This window comes from Theropithecus gelada, chromosome 9 (genome assembly GCF_003255815.1).
Source record: "Theropithecus gelada isolate Dixy chromosome 9, Tgel_1.0, whole genome shotgun sequence".
Lineage (NCBI taxonomy): Eukaryota > Metazoa > Chordata > Mammalia > Primates > Cercopithecidae > Theropithecus > Theropithecus gelada.
In genome coordinates this window covers 61,902,828-61,919,568 of record NC_037677.1, presented here as the reverse complement: position 1 = coordinate 61,919,568, position 16,741 = coordinate 61,902,828, and the positions used below count along the sequence as shown (strand labels likewise).

General features: G+C 55.5%; 1 protein-coding gene across 3 annotated transcripts in view; it reads right to left on the bottom strand.

Annotated features, from left to right (window-relative positions):
- Positions 1-1,728: 1,728 nt before the first annotated feature.
- SPOCK2 (SPARC (osteonectin), cwcv and kazal like domains proteoglycan 2) overlaps positions 1,729-16,741 on the bottom strand; it is a 29,934-nt gene continuing 14,921 nt past the window's right edge. For all 3 annotated transcript variants that reach the window (XM_025396511.1, XM_025396512.1, XM_025396510.1), the window contains 10 exons: positions 15,474-15,482; positions 15,079-15,124; positions 14,720-14,834; positions 12,593-12,707; positions 10,476-10,590; positions 9,902-10,021; positions 9,190-9,408; positions 6,737-6,799; positions 5,708-5,845; positions 1,729-5,575 (listed from right to left, as the gene is read on the bottom strand). In XM_025396511.1, coding sequence (XP_025252296.1) covers positions 5,430-5,575; positions 5,708-5,845; positions 6,737-6,799; positions 9,190-9,408; positions 9,902-10,021; positions 10,476-10,590; positions 12,593-12,707; positions 14,720-14,834; positions 15,079-15,124; positions 15,474-15,482 — 1,086 coding nt within the window. In that variant the 3' untranslated portion in view covers positions 1,729-5,429. The remainder of the gene's footprint in view (positions 5,576-5,707; positions 5,846-6,736; positions 6,800-9,189; positions 9,409-9,901; positions 10,022-10,475; positions 10,591-12,592; positions 12,708-14,719; positions 14,835-15,078; positions 15,125-15,473; positions 15,483-16,741) is intronic.

The following is a 16,741-nucleotide window of genomic DNA, read 5'->3' as shown; positions in this document are numbered from 1 at the left end:
TTCCCTGACGATTGAAGACACTCATTCAGAAGGCTCCCCCTCAGCAGGCTGCAGGCTCCTCCTAGCCACTCCGAATCCGAAACCGCTGTTCTCATCGCCACCCCTTTCATCCTACATGCTGGGAGCAGCCCTTTGGCAAACCCCATCGCTCCTCACACTACCTTCCAGAAAGCTCCTGAGCCTCCAAGTCTGAGCCTGCTGGTGGCAGCGAGACACAATGAATAGCAGAAAAGCTCCCCTTCCTAAGGAGCCACTGCAGCCAGACGGGCAGAGCCTGCCCTGGCTGCAGGCTGTCACCTTGGAAAGCACAGGGGCTGGTTACTACCACAGGTGATCCATCCATCAGATCCTGGCCTAAGGTCACAGTTAGCAAGCTCCAGGGCTAGAGCTTAGAGCTCCTGTGCCCAGATTCCATCCCTCTCCACACCACAAAAGGATTTGTTAAAAGACACGTCTAGTGACAAGCGGGCAAGGCCTAAGAGAAGAAAAGGCACAGAATAATGATGACAGTCCCCCAGCTCAGATAATCCCAGAAATAAAAGTAAGACACATGGTTATTCTTCTGCTGCTCTGGCTGGGCGTGGTGGCTCACGCCTATAATCCCAGGACTTTGGGTTGGCAGATCAGCCTGGCCAACAGAGTAAAACCCTGTCTCTACTAAAAATACAGAAATTAGCCGGGTATGGTGGCACACACCTGTAGTCCCAGCTACTCGGGAGGCTGAGGCAGGAGAATCGCTTGAAGCCGGGAGACGGAGGTTGCAGTGAGCCGAGACTGCACCTCTGCACTCCAGCCTGAGCAACAGAGACTCTGTCTCAAAAAATTAAAATAAATAAATAAATAAATAGAATCATGGGCTGGGCGTGGCAGCTCATGCCTGTAATCCCAGCACTTTGGGAGGCCGACGTGGGAGGATCACTACAGGTCAAGAGTTTGAGACCAGTCTGGCTAACATGGTGGAACCCCATCTCTACTAAAATTACAAAATTAGTCAGGCATGGTGGCAGGTGCCTATAGTCCCAGCTACTTGGGAGGCTGAGGCAGGAGAATCACTTGAACCTGGGAGGTGGAGGGTGCAGTGAGCCAAGATCGTGTCACTGCACTCCAGCCTGGGCGACAGAGTGAGACTCCGTCTCAAAAAAAAATTTAAAAAATAGAATCATAACGCTGACAAGCACGTAAGGGCCCGATACTCACGTACTCCACTGACGGCGCTGTCTCAGTTGGTTTTACCATTCTCACAAGCCATTTGCTAAGAGGTGGTTGAAGTCTCTGAAAAGCCCCCACCCTGGATGAAAATGCTCTGGAGCTGGATTGTGGTGATGGCTGTACGACATGCGAATGTACTAAATGCCACTGAACTGGACTGTACTGTATTTTTATCTTTTTAGAGATATGGTCTCCCTCTGTTGCCCAGGCTGGAGTGCAGTGGCACGACCATAGCTCACTGCAGCCTCAACCTCCTAAGTTCAAGCAATCCTTAGCCTCACACATTGCCCCCTCTTCCCAGCCTAATTTTTAAAACATTTTTTTTTTTTTTTTTTGGATAGATACAGAGTCTCGCTATGTTGCCTAGGCCGGTCTCAAACTCCTGGGCTCAAGGGATCGTCCTGCCTCAGCCTCCCAAAGTGCTGGGATTATAGGTGTGAGCCACCGCGCCCAGCCATAAATGCTGTTTTTGTGAAAAATAATACCAAGGGTAAGAATAATCCGAGTATTGCCAGCAGATGGTGTTTATAAAGTTTTTATTTTCCATTTTCTTAAAAATAACATTTGATTTCCTTTATGCATGTGTGGAGTGTACTTGTTTCCTTAGGCTGAGTAATAGGCAGATAAAGACGACACGAGGCAGCGTCCCCAAGTGGAGGCGGGGCGGGACGTGAGAGGATCGGGTGCAGGGGAAAGGGATGGCTGGATGACTCACGGGACGCTTGAGTGCCCATCAACGCACACACACAGTCTAACACTTGGTTTTTCGATTTTTTAAAGACATCTAAAATTACTGAGAGATACAATTTCAGCACTTAAATCTACAGACGGAAATCCAAGCACTTGAACACAATTCCTAACTCTAAGCTCGGTTATTGCACATCACACAGTTTAAGCAGGCTTCAGGCTGGAAAGCAGTTTGCTCGCTGGGAACTTCCTCGGGATGTCTGGGTCTCCTTCTACACCCGTGGTGTCTCTCCCCTGGGACTGCCACCAGCCTGCAGCCTCTCAAGGACCCCGGGAATCAAAGCTCAGCCATTTGTTCTCCCCAAGGGCTGAGGGCTCGGGCTTTGGTGAAGCAGGGGGTCCCGTGTTGATGCCAACAGATCCCACCTCCAAGGTGAAGTTGGAAGCAGGTGGAGCTCATGGAAGGCTGAAGCCAGGCGGGCTGGAGTGAAGAGGTGTGACCACCCCCGTGTGGGACAACAGGGGGCAGTCAAGATGCCACCACCCACCGCCCCTCCCTTCCAAGCTCCCAGGCCATGCTTCCTTCTCCATCACCCTTGGACCTTCTCTGAGTGGTCTCTCAAGGCACATTTATTTTCTGTGCTCCAACCTACCAGATCTGACATCCACCTCCCCCAGCACCCACGGGCCAAGGAGGCCTGGGGCAGCCAAGGGGAGTTCCAGGACCAAGCAAGCAAGAAACCGTTCTTTGAACACATGGTTAAGCTTCTTCCAGCATGGCCCTAATTCCCTTACCTGCCTAAGCCAGGGGAGTGGGGGCAGGAAGAAGCAAGGCATCGAGGAGAGGGTGCTGGAGGGGCTGGGTGGCAGGCCCCTTGGTCAAGGGCATGAATCAAGGAGCTGAGGAAGGACCAATCTGCAACATTGATCATGAGGAAATCTTAACCTTGTCTAACAAGAAGCCACTTGGAGGCCGACCTTCAGCCCCACTGGGAGCTGCTGTTCTGTCTACCTTTTGAGGGGCCCAGTCTCAGTGGGGCAAAAAGCAGTGTAGAGGCTTCTGAGACAGGCAAGGCTGGACCCCTGCAATCCTGCCAGAGGCTAGTTCAATCCCTTTTGCTTTCTTCCTAAAACATATTTACAAGGACACACAAATGTGTACAGTCAGAAGACCCAGAGACAGAGGGAGCACGTGCCCCAGGAGCAGAGGGCGACAACAAGAGGACAGGGAACACCCTTCCTCTGAATTCCTTCCCTTCCCAGGCCCCCCAGCATCCTTAACAACCTCTCCCCCAGTAGGAAAGTTCCAGAACTCCAGCTGGGGCAGAGGGAAGAGACAGGTAGACTTCAATCCTAGCAAGAGCGAAGTTTCAAGTAGCTCCGAGTCAGAGGCGCGGCTGCCTCAGAGAGCAGAGGGCTGATGTGGAACAGCATTTCCCTGAACTGAGCCGGGGCTGGAGGGGGAGGTGGAGGACAGAGAGAGGACAGGAGGAAGAAGGGGCTGGGGGACCTGGAATGGCACGACACCTCAACAATCAGAACTGGGCTGCGGAATGGAAAGCGGTTTATGGGGCTAAGTGGGGCTCTGCTATTTCCCCCAAGAAGGACTCGGAAGATGTTGATTCCAGGGCAGAGTGAGGGGCAGACAGGGTGAGGCTCTTCTGTAAAGTCCAACAGACACTCGCAGATGCTGGGAGGCTGGGGACTGCCAGGTTGGGAGCTTCACCCAGAGAGCCTCACCGCATTGACCCCACACCCACCGCCCACCCAGCACACAGGAGGCCCCTCCTCACACTCCCAGGCCACCAAGACGGCCCCCAGGTTCACACACAGGCACACACACGCACGCTGCTCTCACGCACTGAAGGGCATCACAGCCCCAAGTCTGGGTAAGAAATTCTCCACCAAAGGTGTTAAGGAATTTGCTTCCATGGGGAGAACTTGACGGGTGGGGGAAAACAGCAACAAACAAGCAAAAGAAATGCACGGGGCCTTTTCTCATCTGGTGAGATGAGCTTACACTGCTCAGGGGATGTTGGGAACAGCGAGGTGTGAGGTGTGGCCACAGAGCCTAGCTGCACCTGTCCTGTCCCCTCTGACTTCTCACTTTTCCGTACTGCAGGCTTCGAAACAGAGCTTGGGGAAGCCCCTCTGCTGGGGCAACCCTAGGGGATCTTCAGAGGGGCCAGAAGGAAACCCCGGGGGGCTGTGGGGAGTGGGGCTGGACATGGCCTGTGGGTGGCTCTCCCCTGGCAGGAGGAAGATCATGGTCTCAGAGCGCGGGAAGCCTGCAGCCTTCGACAGCTGCTTCTCTCTGGGGTCTCAGGGACAGGTCTCTCTGTTGGTCTGGTCAGGACGGTGTTAAGGGTCAGGGAGGAGGTGGGCACACACACCCCTAGCCTAGACCCAGGCTCTTCGCCTGCTGCTGCTGGCCCTCAGGCGCCCTCAAGTGGACGAGGGGACCCCAGCAAGGGGATGAAGGCAGGAGCAGCACCCCATGGGATGGGCTGCACCAAGGGGGAGCCAGGCAGAGGTCAACTGTGTAACCACCGCCCAGTGTCCCCAGGAGAGCAGCCCAGACCATGGCTCCACCACGAGACCCAGAGAAAAGGGACAGGCTATTCCAGGGTCTGGGATTCAGAGCTGCCCCTTCTCAACTCCTAAAAGCTCCTCCAGTCTCTGCAGCCACAGCCTCCTCCTGCTGAGCCGACCCCTCTCCCCACCCTGTTCTACCCGCACCACCTGGGCCCCCTGGGACAGACCTTGGACAGCCTGGCAAGGCACCCTGTCCCCGGCCTCTCAGCTGCTGCCCTCCTCCTCCGCCGCCGCCACCTTCATCACTCTGCCTTGGGTCAGGAGAGTTTCTCCAGTGCTTGGGGATCAGCAAAGGGACAGGGCTTGCTGTGGCTGGGCGTCCTGGCCCATCTCATCTGAGGCTGGTGGGGAAGTCACACCACATCGGCCCAGTTTTGGGAGGACCTCAGCCGGCAGACAGCTCCCTGCCCTCCCTCCCCTTTGCAATGGGGACAGGCTCGAAGGCCAGAGCTTGACTTCAGAAGCAAGAGGCAGAAGGGCAGGCAAGGGCCGGTCGAGCCAGGGTAGGAACCCAAGGGGTCAGGGCTAGGCTGGGGGACGCGGCTGGGGGCATCTCATTTCATGGATTTTGACCTGTCAATTTGTATTTGTGTGTGAATGTATTTTAAAACCAACAACAAAAGGAAAGAAAACAGCTACAAGGAGGCCGAAGCGGCCTTTGGGTGACTCACTCTGCCAGGAGCAGTGTGGATCAAGGACACATTTGTCAGCACATGCCACACACACACGCACACATACACACGCACGCACACACGCACTCACACTGTCACCCATCCCAGCCATCTGTGCCACACTCATGCCATGCACACTCACACTCCCAGTCCCCCCGGGTAGAGCAGGGTCCTTCTGACTGCATTTCCGGATCCGTTCTCGAAGCTGCCTGCTGCTGCTCAGAGCTCTGCTGTTGAGTCCCCCTGGCCGCCGGCTCCTGAGGGCATCTACCAGATGTAGCCGCCGTCGTCAGCCTCGCCTGCCTCGCCCTCCTCCTCCTCGGCCTCCTCGCCTGCTTCCTCTGTCTCCTTCTCCTCCTCGTCCTCCCAGCCAACGCCACTCCCAAAGTCACCAGAGAAGCCCACGATGTCATCTGTGAGGGGACCAAGCCAACAGGGGGTGAGGGAGCTTCTGGTACGCCCCCACCTGGCATCCTATGACAAGGGCCCCCAAGGCCCGGGCCCCCAGCGGGCCCCCAGCAGGCCCCGAGCCGCCCAGCCCGTACCGCAGTCGGGGCTCCCATGCGTGCGGGTGCCAGTCAGCTCCAGGCCCAGCTGGTCCACACACCAGCAGTCGCCGCTGCTCTGGTCACACTGCATCTTCCGGTAGTAGCCATCCTCGTCGCAGCTCGGGATGAAGATGCCTGAATGAGATGGGGCCAGGCAGGTCAGAGCAGGGACCTGGGCTGTGGGCCCCTCAGAGAGGTGACCTCCGGCTCTACTCGCTGGAGATGAGGACACCAGTTTCCTTGAACCACTGCTCAGGCCCCTGTGCCAGCTCCCGGCCACCCCATCGGTTTCCCTGACTCTGTGGCCCAGATCTTCTAGGACAGCCAGTCTGACTTCACCAGGTTCGACACTCTCCACCCTCCCACAGTTCCTCCAGCCTGGCTGTCCCCTGCCAGGAAAGCCCAGCCTTCTCCTCCCAGCCACTCGGAGTCTGACCTGCCTCCAGGGCCCACTCGCTTTCCTGTAGGCCCTGCAGCTGAAGGTCCTGGGCGCCTGTGTACAGGTCACACTGCTGGTTCTATCTTTTTGGTGTGTCCATTTGTGTGTTGTGTGTCTCCTGACTGGCCCAAGCTAAAGGGTTATGAGGCCGAGGAGTGCGTCTGTCTTGCCACCCGCTCTGAGCTGGGTCTGTTGCTGTTGTATCTCTGGAGAAGGCCCCCAGGTGTTTATGGAGTATGTGAGGGAGTGTCTCTCAGGGAGCCACCTCACTCAAACACTAGTCACACGCTTGCTGAAGGAAACTGAACTCAAGGGTTCCAGCGTCCTTCTGTATCCCAAACTCTAGCTCCGGCATGGATGGGCATAAAATTAGTGCCTAGAACACGCTTTTCTGGGGCAGATTGGGAGGCCCTGCCCCCCACAAGGATAGACACAGGAAGGGGGCATCCCTCTCCTGTCTTCCTAGGCCAGGGCCTCCTGTGGGCTCCATGTCTGCCATGAGGCCCAAGGCTTGAGCCACTGGGTCTCAGACGAACCCAGGAAGCCGTCCCCACCTCCTCCTCTGAGTGCCTAGTCTGGCCCCTCACCTGGCTTCTTCTTGGCAGCCTCCTGGATCTGGACGCGCTCCAGCTCCGCCAGGCAGGGGGGCTCTGTGGGGAGAGAAGCAGTCTCTGATGGGGCTGTCCCCTGGTGCTGGGGGGACGCACTGAGCCCTTCAAGGCTTAGAGACCCAGGCAGGGGCTCTGCAAGATGAAAACACCCCGTTTCTGACACAGGGCCACCCCACAGCAGGGGTGGGAAGCACAGGAGCTCTGTGGCATGAAAACACCAAGTCTCTAATTAGGGGAGCTCATCCCACAGCTGTGGATGACCTGAGGTCCCCGAGAAGTCCTAGGGACCCATGAGAGGAGTAACGGGATTCAGAAGAGGAGGTGGGGTGAACACATAGACACCCAAGGGTGAGAGACCCCAGGGGAACGTAATGCTAGAGGGAATGTTAGAAAGAACTCCCAGGCCTGAAAATACAGCCACATGCTACATGACAACATTTCAGTCAATAATGGATGGTGGTCCCATAAGATTACAACACTATTTTTACCGCACCTTTTCTGTTTTTAGCTGTTTATTTTATTTTATTTTTTTTGATGGACTTTTGCTCTTGTCTTCCAGGCTGGGGTGCAACGGCGCAATCTCGGCTCACTGCAACCTCTGCCTCCCAGGTTCAAGTGATTCTCCTGCCTCAGCCTCCCAAATAGCTGGGATTACAGGCGCCTGCCACCATGCCTGGCTAATTTTTGTCTTTTTAATAGAGACGGGATTTCACCTTGTTGGCCAGGCTGGTCTCAAACTCCTGACCTCAGGTGATCCATCTTCCTCGGCCTCCCAAAGTGCTGGGATTACAGAAATGAGCCACCACGCCCAGTCTATGTTTAGCTATGTTTAGATGCACAAATGCTTACCATTGTAACACCATTGTAACAATGGTAAGCATTTATGTGTTACATGTTATGTGTCTGCAGTATTCAGCACATAACATGCTGCACAGGCTGTAGCCTGGGAGCAATGGGCCAGGTGCACAGGAGGCCGCACCACTGGGGTCTGTGGAAGCACTCCTGTGATGCTTGCACATTGAGGAGATCACCTCATGATGCATTTCTCAGAATGTATCCCCCTCACTAAGTGACGCATGACTGTAACTGGCAGCCAGCCTCTAACTTGTCTGCGACCTTGGGAAGTCCCCACCTCTCCAAGCTGGAAGCCTGCCTGGTTGTAAAATGAGGACAGTTCCCAGCCTCCTGCCCAAGAAAGCTGCTGTACAGAATGGATGGAATGGCCTTCAAAGGCCTGGAAAGTCAAAGTGCTGGAGTGACACAGGTCACAGGAGGGCTGGGCAGTCAGAGTGTTGAAACAGATCACAATACCACGCATTTGCAGAGGGATTTGTGAATTACACGGTGCTCTGCACAGATTTTCTTGGCACATCCTCACAACAGGCTCCAAGATAGGTATTGTTATTTCCTGATGCAGATGAAGAAGCAGAACTTAGAAAGATTTGGTCACTTGCCGGGGATCCCTGACTAGTGTATGGTGGGGCTCGGGCTGAAGCTTTGGGCCCTGACTGCCGATCCCCCACCAAGATGGGGAGAAGCATCCAGCGAGGAACACCAGGGCTTCCCCAGCTCCGGCCGCACAGGTCAGGTGAGCCCTGGGGACCTCAGTCTCCCCAGAGAGGACTCTGGTTCGAAAGCTCTGGCTTCAGGTATATTCAGCTGAGAAATTTCATCACATCTCTAAGGTTGATGACAACGTATGTAATCACTTATTGGCGGCACAAAACGTAAGATGTGCCCAAAAGAAGAATCACTGAGAAGCAAATGCATCTTCAGCTCTAAGACCCTCACGTATACAGCCCTTTCCCAAGCCCTCCCAAGGGGCCCCAGAAAGTTTACATTTGTAATTTTTCATACCCTTTCTTTCCTTTTTTTTTTTTTTGAGACAGGTTCTTGCTCTGTTGCTCAGACTGGAGTGCAGTGGCACAATCTCAGCTCACTGTAGCCTCAACCTCCTAGACTCAAGTGATCCTGCCACCTCGGCCTCTCAAGTGGCAGGGACCACAAACACATGCCACCACGCCTGGCTATTTTTTTTTCTTCTTCTTCATAGAGATGAGGTCTCCCCGTATTGTTTGGGCTGGTCTCCAACTCCCAGGGTCACATGATCCTCCCACCTTGACCTCCCAAAATGCTGGGATTTTTTTTTAACTCTTTCTTAAAGAAGACCTCCAAAAGTATATAAGCGTCAGGACCCACAAAATCTGGATCCGCCTGGGAGCCTGCCAAGTAAGGGAGCTGAAAGTGTTGGCTTCCCCGGGCCTTAAAGGATGAAGCCCTGAGGGAGTGCAGGAAGTGGGCAAGCTGGGAAAGTGCTGAGTCTGGGGACGTAGCCAAGAAAGAGCCACTCTGACTTCCCAAGAGAGCCTGGAACTTCAGGCAGAGCCCACACGGGTGAGGCAGGGGCCTGGGAGAGGGGTCACACTCACTCTCCCTCCAGAAGCAGAAGCACCACTCAGCAGTGGAGACCCGGCCATCCTTGTAGGTGTCACAGGAGTTGAAGAAGGGACGGATGCAGACCTCGTACTTGTCCAGGTTGATGGCAGCCAGCTCCGTCTGGTCCAGGAAGAGGTCGGCACTGGTGTCCAACTTGGAGAACATCCAGCCAATGGAGTCCTTGCAGCTGGCCCCCAGGCTCTTGTCCAGCCCTGGGAAAAGACCAGGTTCAGGCATGATTCATCTAGCTCTTCAGTCGTTTCTCCAGCCCTCCAGCCCTCCACCTCACCATCAGCCCCAGCCCTCTGTTCTGGGTCTGGGCAGCTTGGAATCTAACCATGGCATTGACAAACTCGAGAATGGCCAGGGGTCCTTCCTTTCACCTCCACATAGGACTATGCCTGAACCATTCAAAACCCTGTTCTGAAAGCCCTTCAGGGAAAAGAATTCCTGCTTTCCCTGGGCTACCCATGTCAGGGTTTAAGCTCCCTCCACCCATGTTAAGTTCTTCCTACTAGCTAACTAGTATCCTTCCTGCTCTGGTGGAAGTCGGCCTCTTTGGGGTGAAGGTTCTTTTGGGGCCCAGATTGTAGGATCCAGAGTCCAGCAGGAAGGAGCAAGGGTGGGCTGGCTCAGCATACACCTGTGTCCTCAGCCCCTTCCCTATCTCCCTCCCTCCTCCAGGCGGAGCAGCAAGCTTCCTACCGCTGGCCGGACTGGCTGCACTGCTGGCTGAGCCATTCTGCTTGGAGTTCTCATGAAGGAGCTGGAACCAGTCCCGCAGCCGATCTCCCAGGTCAGCCAGGTCCTGACCGGTGCAAGTCTCTGCAGAACAGAGAGAAGGCATGGAGGGTGAATGTGCAGTGGAGCAGCAGGCTCGATCTCAGTCTGGGATCCTGCCCTACAGGCCAGGAGGCTGAGCAGGGGTCAGGGAGGCAGCAGCAGAAGGGAAGGTGGAAATCGGACTTCCTCTTGAGTCCTCTCCCATCTCCCACCACCCACTCCTTCCTAGCATGAAAAACACACAGCCCAGATTCCCCGTGGCTGAGTCCCTCCCTCCGCCCATCTTCCAGGCACCCAGGGGGGGAAATGAGGGCTGAGCCCAAGCCTCCTGCTCTGTGTTAACCTGGACCTCTAACCTCACAGCTCCCTGAAGCCTTTCTGCATTTTTGCCACTTCCCTCTTGCTCTGCACACCTCTTCTACCATCCTAGAGCCCTGAAGGAGGTGCCAGGAGGCCCTGCAGCGCCCCCAGCCTGGTGGCCCAGTGCTCTCCTCACCTGGTTTGCCATCGGCAGTGGAGGTGGCCGCCTGCTCCGTGGGGCAGGGGCAGGGGCCCTCGCATCTCACGGCCAGCTGCTTGTTGCTCAGGCACGCCTGTTGCTCCAGCTTACACTGCACACAGGGAAAGGTGGGACAGGGGACTGAGGGCTTACCCCAGGGGTCCCCACAACTGGGGTCACCCTCAAGTCTCCCATGGCAGCCACATCTGCCTCCCCCCATGGAGCGCCCATGAACAGCCGGAAGGGCCCCTCTTGGTCCCTCTGCAGACCAAGGTGCACGGTGGAGAGTGGCAGGGCCCGGGAAGCAGAGTCCAGAGCTGGTCCTAGCCATGCAGGCTCCCATGAACCTGCGCGGCCCTCTCTGAGGATTTGTCCCTCCCAGGACACCCATCTCCCCTTCCCTCCCTGCCCCGTCACCCCTCCCCTGTGTTAGCTGTCTATCGCTCCCCCTGGTTCTCATGGCCTGTTCCTTGGTCCCTGTGTAATCAGCCATCAGCCCTTCCCTCAGTGATCTCCCCACAGTCACCCCAGTGGGCTTTTCTCAGCTCTCCTGAGAAGACACAGCACCGCCTATGGAGCATCTAACAATTCCTTGGCCTTCACTGAGAACTGCTTCTGCCACAGCTGCCTGCTAAAGCCAGGTTCTAAGAGGGGCTCATGCACTCCTCGTCATGAAAGCCTTTTCTCCTGGTCATATCTCTTTCTTCTCATGAGGCGGCTGCTAATGGGAAGCGGGTCATCACAGCACTCGATAACATTGTCTCACTTGGGAGGCTTGGGTTTCTCCTGCTCAGCAGAGAACAGCAAGGCGCAGAGAGGTCCAGTGACTTGCCCAAGGCCATGGGCCAGGGTGAAAGCCAGATTTCCTGCTGACTCCACCTCCCTAAAGGACAGCATGATCCCCGAACCGGGCCACACTGCAGCGTCCTGCCCAGACCTTGCCCTGGCCTTGGGTCGTGGGACACTAGCTCCTCTTCTTCTCCTCCTCCCTCTGCCAGCTCTGCCAGCTCCTCTGCACCCCTCCCACCTCCTAAATACAGCCTCTGCCTTGGCCTCTTCCTCATTCTCTCTCTCTCTCCTCCCTTTCTTCTCCCTGGTGACCTCATCCCCACAGCAACGTCAATCATCACCCACAGCGGGTGACTGAAATCTGCATCTCACTCCAGGAAGGCCCCTCAGCCCTGGCATCCACCCCGAGCCAGCTGTCAGTGCCCTCCCAAACCAAGCAATTCCTGACTCCTTGTTGCCAGTAAAAACATTCATAATCAGCATCTGTATTTCTATGTTACTTTTTTTTTTTTGAGACAAGGTCTCACTCTGTCGCCCAGGCTGGTGCAATCATGGCTCACTGCAGCCTCGAACTCCTGGCCTCCACCTCAGCCTCTGAAATAGCTGGAATCACAGGCATATGCCACCACACCCAGCTAATTTTTATATTTTTTGTAGAGACAGGGTCTCACTATGTTGCTCAGGCTGGTCTCACACTCCTGGACTCAAGCAATCCACCCGTCTCAACCTCCCAAAGTGCTGAGATTACAGGCGTGAGCCACCATGACCAGCCTAAAAATTTTTAAATGCTTTCTCAAATATTGTCTCCTGAAATCCTCACAAAAATCCCCATAAGGTGCGAATTCATTCTCCCAGTCAGTTCCTTCTTCCATCGCCTTCTTATGGCGGATTATTTCCTGCTGCCCCAGAAGGCTCCTGCTCACTGGTGAACACTGGCGCCTCCCTGTGGAAATCCTTCTTTCTTCGCCCTCTAACAATTGGATGCCAGAGCTCCTTCTTCCACAGCCATGGACACTTGGCTGAGGCTTCCCTCAGTTCCTTTGACTTGCAGTTACCTGACCGCAGAGTCTCTTCCAGGCCCCACTCCCTACCTGCACCTGTCCGAGGTCAGGGACAGACAGGGTCTGGCTCCAACTCTCAGGTAGTCCCAGCCAGGGCTGCAGGTGGCCCCAGTATGGCTGGCTGCATTGAACGCACTGACCTTGCCATCTGGCCCCACCTCAGTCCTGGAAACCCCTTGGGAGGCCCCAGCTGGGTCATCCTTTCTGCTTCCTGTGGGCTCGGGTGACTCCACCCCCACCCTACCTGGGGCCAGGGCTCCTCACCACAGAGCTGTATGTGTGGCCATCTGATCCGCAGACAGAGGCAAGCTGGGCCATGTGGCAGGGCTTGCAGATGGAGTCTTTGTTTCCATGGAGTTTCACGGTCGGCTGCTTGATCCTACAGGAGAGGGTGGGGAGCACACCAGGGTGGAGGTGACAATGAGGAAGGAGCAGGGGAAGGGAGGGCTGAGGAGACCTGTTCCAACAGGAAGGCAGCAGCAACCTCCAGCAGATCAGCCCCTTCCTGCCCCTGCCCACCCTCCCCACACTGCTGCCAGACCTTCCTCCCGCTCAGAGGGTTGAACCAACTGGGCAAGGCATAAATTCCTCCAGCTTCGCTTCTTCTAGGCTTCACTGAGTCCCATGGGGCCTTCAGGTAGCAACTCCAGGTCTGACAGCCAGAGGTAAAAGGGAGTCACACTTCACTTAAGGGGTCAGACCAAATCTGAGGTTGCAAACTGATGACCTCTGGGCCATATTTGGCCACCAAGGGTTTTTTTTTTTTTTAAATTGAGTTATTTATGCACTAACATTTACCAAATGGGAGAGTTCACATAAATACCTGGATTCTTGGCCTTTCTTTGAAAAATGGAAGACGTGGGAGTCCTGGACCTGCATTCCCACATAATGGGCCAGGGCCAAGAGGGAGCTGCCAGGCCTGTGCTCCACAGAGCGGCCCGTGAAAAAACCGCTCTTCGTGCATTACATTACTGGCCACGCCCCTGCAGCCTTCTAAGACTGCAACTCCATCTTTCATCTTCTGTGGTTCAGGAGAGAAGGGAGGGAACTGGAACCTTTTCCAGGGTCTTGAAGCCAGACAGGGCCTTGTCCTTGGGCTGGAGCTAAGACTTCCTTTTTTCTTTATTTTTTTTTCCCGAGATGGAGTCTCACTCTGTCACCCAGGCTGGAGTGCAGTGGCGTGATCTTGGATCACTGCAACCTCAGCCTCCCAGGTTCAAGCAATTCTCCTGTCTCAGCCTCCCAAGTAGCTGGGACTATAGGCACAAGCGACCATGCCTGGCTAATTTTGTATTTTTAGTAGAGGCAGGATTTCATCATATTGGTCAGGCTGGTCTCGAACTCCTGACCTTAGGTGATCCACCCACCTTGGTTTCCCAAAGTGTTGGGATTACAGGCGTGAGTCACCGCACCCAGCTGGAGCTAAGGCTTCCTTAAATGTCCCTCACTCCTTTCTCCTCTGCAAGCTACAACCTCTCACAAGCTACCACCTTAAATATTTCATGAAGTCACTGCATGTCAAAGCTGAAAGGAACCTCAAATTATCTAGTCTAACCTATTTGTCTTAGAGATACTACATCAAGGCCCAAAAAGGAGATGTGACCTTCCCTGGATCCCACAGTGTTTGGTAATTGTTCTTTTTTTTTTTTTTTTTTTTTTGAGACGGAGTCTTGCTCTGTCGCCCAGGCTGGAGTGCAGTGGCCGGACCTCAGCTCACTGCAAGCTCCGCCTCCCGGGTTCCCGCCATTCTCCTGCCTCAGCCTCCCGGGTAGCTGGGACTACAGGCGCCCGCCACCTCGCCCGGCTAGTTTTTTGTCTTTTTTGGTAGAGACGGGGTTTCACCGTGTTAGCCAGGATGGTCTTGATCTCCTGACCTCGTAATCCGCCCGTCTCGGCCTCCCAAAGTGCTGGGATTACAGGCTTGAGCCACCGCGCCCGGCCTGGTAATTGTTCTTATATGGTGTGGCTTTCTCCTCACTCATCTCTTGAATGACTTACTTTAGGTGAAGGCAGCCGCCATGTTGTAAGGACACTCAAGCATCCCTATGGAGGGGTCCACATGACCAGGAACTGAGGCCTCCCACCAAGAGCATAAGAGTGAGCTTGGAAGTGGATCCTCCAGCCCCTGACAAGCTTTCAGATGAAACAGCCCCAGCCAGCACCTTGATTATAACCTCAAGACAGACCCCGAGCCAGAACCATCTAAGAGAACAACTTCTGGATTCCAACCCTCAGAAATGATGTGAGATAATACATATTTGCTGTTTTAAGCACTAAGTTTTATAATTTATTTCACAGCAGTAGATGGCTAATTCATAAGGAGAGGGTCAGTTGAGCCCTTGCTCTTTGAACACACCCCCTCCAGGGCTCCCACCTCCCCAAACCCCTCACCTGTGCTCCAGCTTCTTGCGACTGATGCACATAGCCCGCTGGTAGCCCTGGGCGATGCACACTTTGTGGCGGCTGCACTTCACCTTCTGGCAGGGGTCCTTGGTGGTGTCCAGGGCTACAGGGGCACAGAGTCAGGACACAGGTCACCTGGGAGAACCCAAGAACCTCCAGCCCCGCTTCTGAGCTGGGAGGCCTCTCCCTCCAGCAGCCCTTGATAACCAGAGCTCCTGAGCTCAGGAGTCCCACCCCTACCAGGGCCTGGCTGCTCAAGGAGCCTCCAAGTGGGGTCAGGGCTTGCCCTCTGGTCTCAAGTCTTCACACTTGTCAGTCACCTTCCCCCACCGGGAGAGTCATGTTACCTTCATCTCCTTGCTGATTGTCCTCCCAGCTCTTGATGTAGTCGTCCTAGAGGACAGAGAGGGACAACGGAGAAGGGAAGGGCTAAGATCCATATCCCAGAGGTTCAACTGCGGGGCCAAGGAGAGGCCGGGCCAGCAATGCCATGTGCCAATGGCCGTCATCCTGGTGGCTGACTCCTGTCCACCCAGGCCCTGCCAGCTGCCTTCCCCACACCTCTATACCTGTAAACCCATGTCTAGAGTCCTTTCCAGCCTCTCCCGTGAGCTCCTTATTGCCCCCACGCCACACTGGAGGCTGGCAGGGAAGGCAAGTCAGAGTGAGGGTGTGGAGGGACAGGAGGGGAGGGGGTGTGCTCTGCAGAGACCACACAGACTGGGCCCCCGGCAGTACTCACCTCCACTTCCTGGAGATCAGGGAACAGCCGCAAGCCATGGAAAACGGAGCAGGAGGAGAAAGGGAGAAAGATGGGGATATCAGTGTGAGGCCCTCTGGTGTTTCTGGGGTCCCCCGCCTCGTCATGTGGCCATGGGTGCTGAGCAATGGCCTTTGATGGCTGTGTTCCTCTGACCCCCCAGGAACCCCAATAGGAGGCCAGTATTCTTACGTCTTCACCACAGAGCTTAAGACTGGCCTTAGGAGAAGAAGAGGCTTTTTCTTTGAGAGGGTGGGGCACCCCCACTCCATTCCCAGCCCCACCACCAGGACAGATGTCCGAGGGGCCCACACTGGACGGGAACAGAGCTTCTCATGCCTGTGCCCTGGGTGTCCCAGAAACTGCCTGAGAAACGGTGCACTGTCTGTCTCCTGCCAAGGCCTCTTCCTTGTCAGTCCGCTCTCCTGACCTCTGCCCACCATGTGAGTGAGGCGGGGAAAAGGCCCTCTCATCCAGGCTGCAAAGGGATGCTTTTTGCTCAAGGTCTCACTTCTCTACAGAGCTCAGCTGGTGCACGGAGTGAGTGGGGAGGCCATGCCTGTGATGAGGCTTCCCCAGTTATCACAGTCAGCTTCAAATCCTGAGGCAGAGGACCCAGAAAGGGTCCTAAGAGGTCACCTGGTCCAGCCCCCTCTTTGTGCAGGAGAAAGCCCAGAGACAGGAGATGACCTGACCCAGGTCCTCCTGTCACAGAACCCAGATGTCCTGACACCCAGCACAGGCCACTCTTCTTGCTACAACACACTCTCTGAGGCCTAAGACACAAGGGAGACCTTCTCACCCTGCTCTGGCTGCAGAGGCCTCTCGGGCCATGGACCACAGAGTGGCCAGAGGCAGAGCACCTCCCACCCAACCCAGCTCCCTGGTAAGAACACTCAACGTATCTGGCTTCCTCCCTTTCCCCTACAGGGCAGAGACAGTTGCTAAAAAACACCAAACAGTCCCAGGGCACTCCTAGTGGAAGCTCTGCCAGGCAGGCAAGGAGGGGGCTTCCCAGGCCTGGAGGCTGGCAGTTACAAGGACCAGCTGCCCACTTCCTCTGCATGGGGCTCCAGGAGGGGCTCTGGGAGCTGGGGGGGAGAAGGGCATGAGAAGTCATGCGCAGCTGCCCCCTTCATCCTGAGTTCTGCCCTAGCCCAAAGGAACGGAGATGTGCAGGGGTGAGCAGAGCTGTCAGGTCTAGGGGAAAAGCGCACGGGGCCATGGCACCAAAGGGCACCCACATGCAT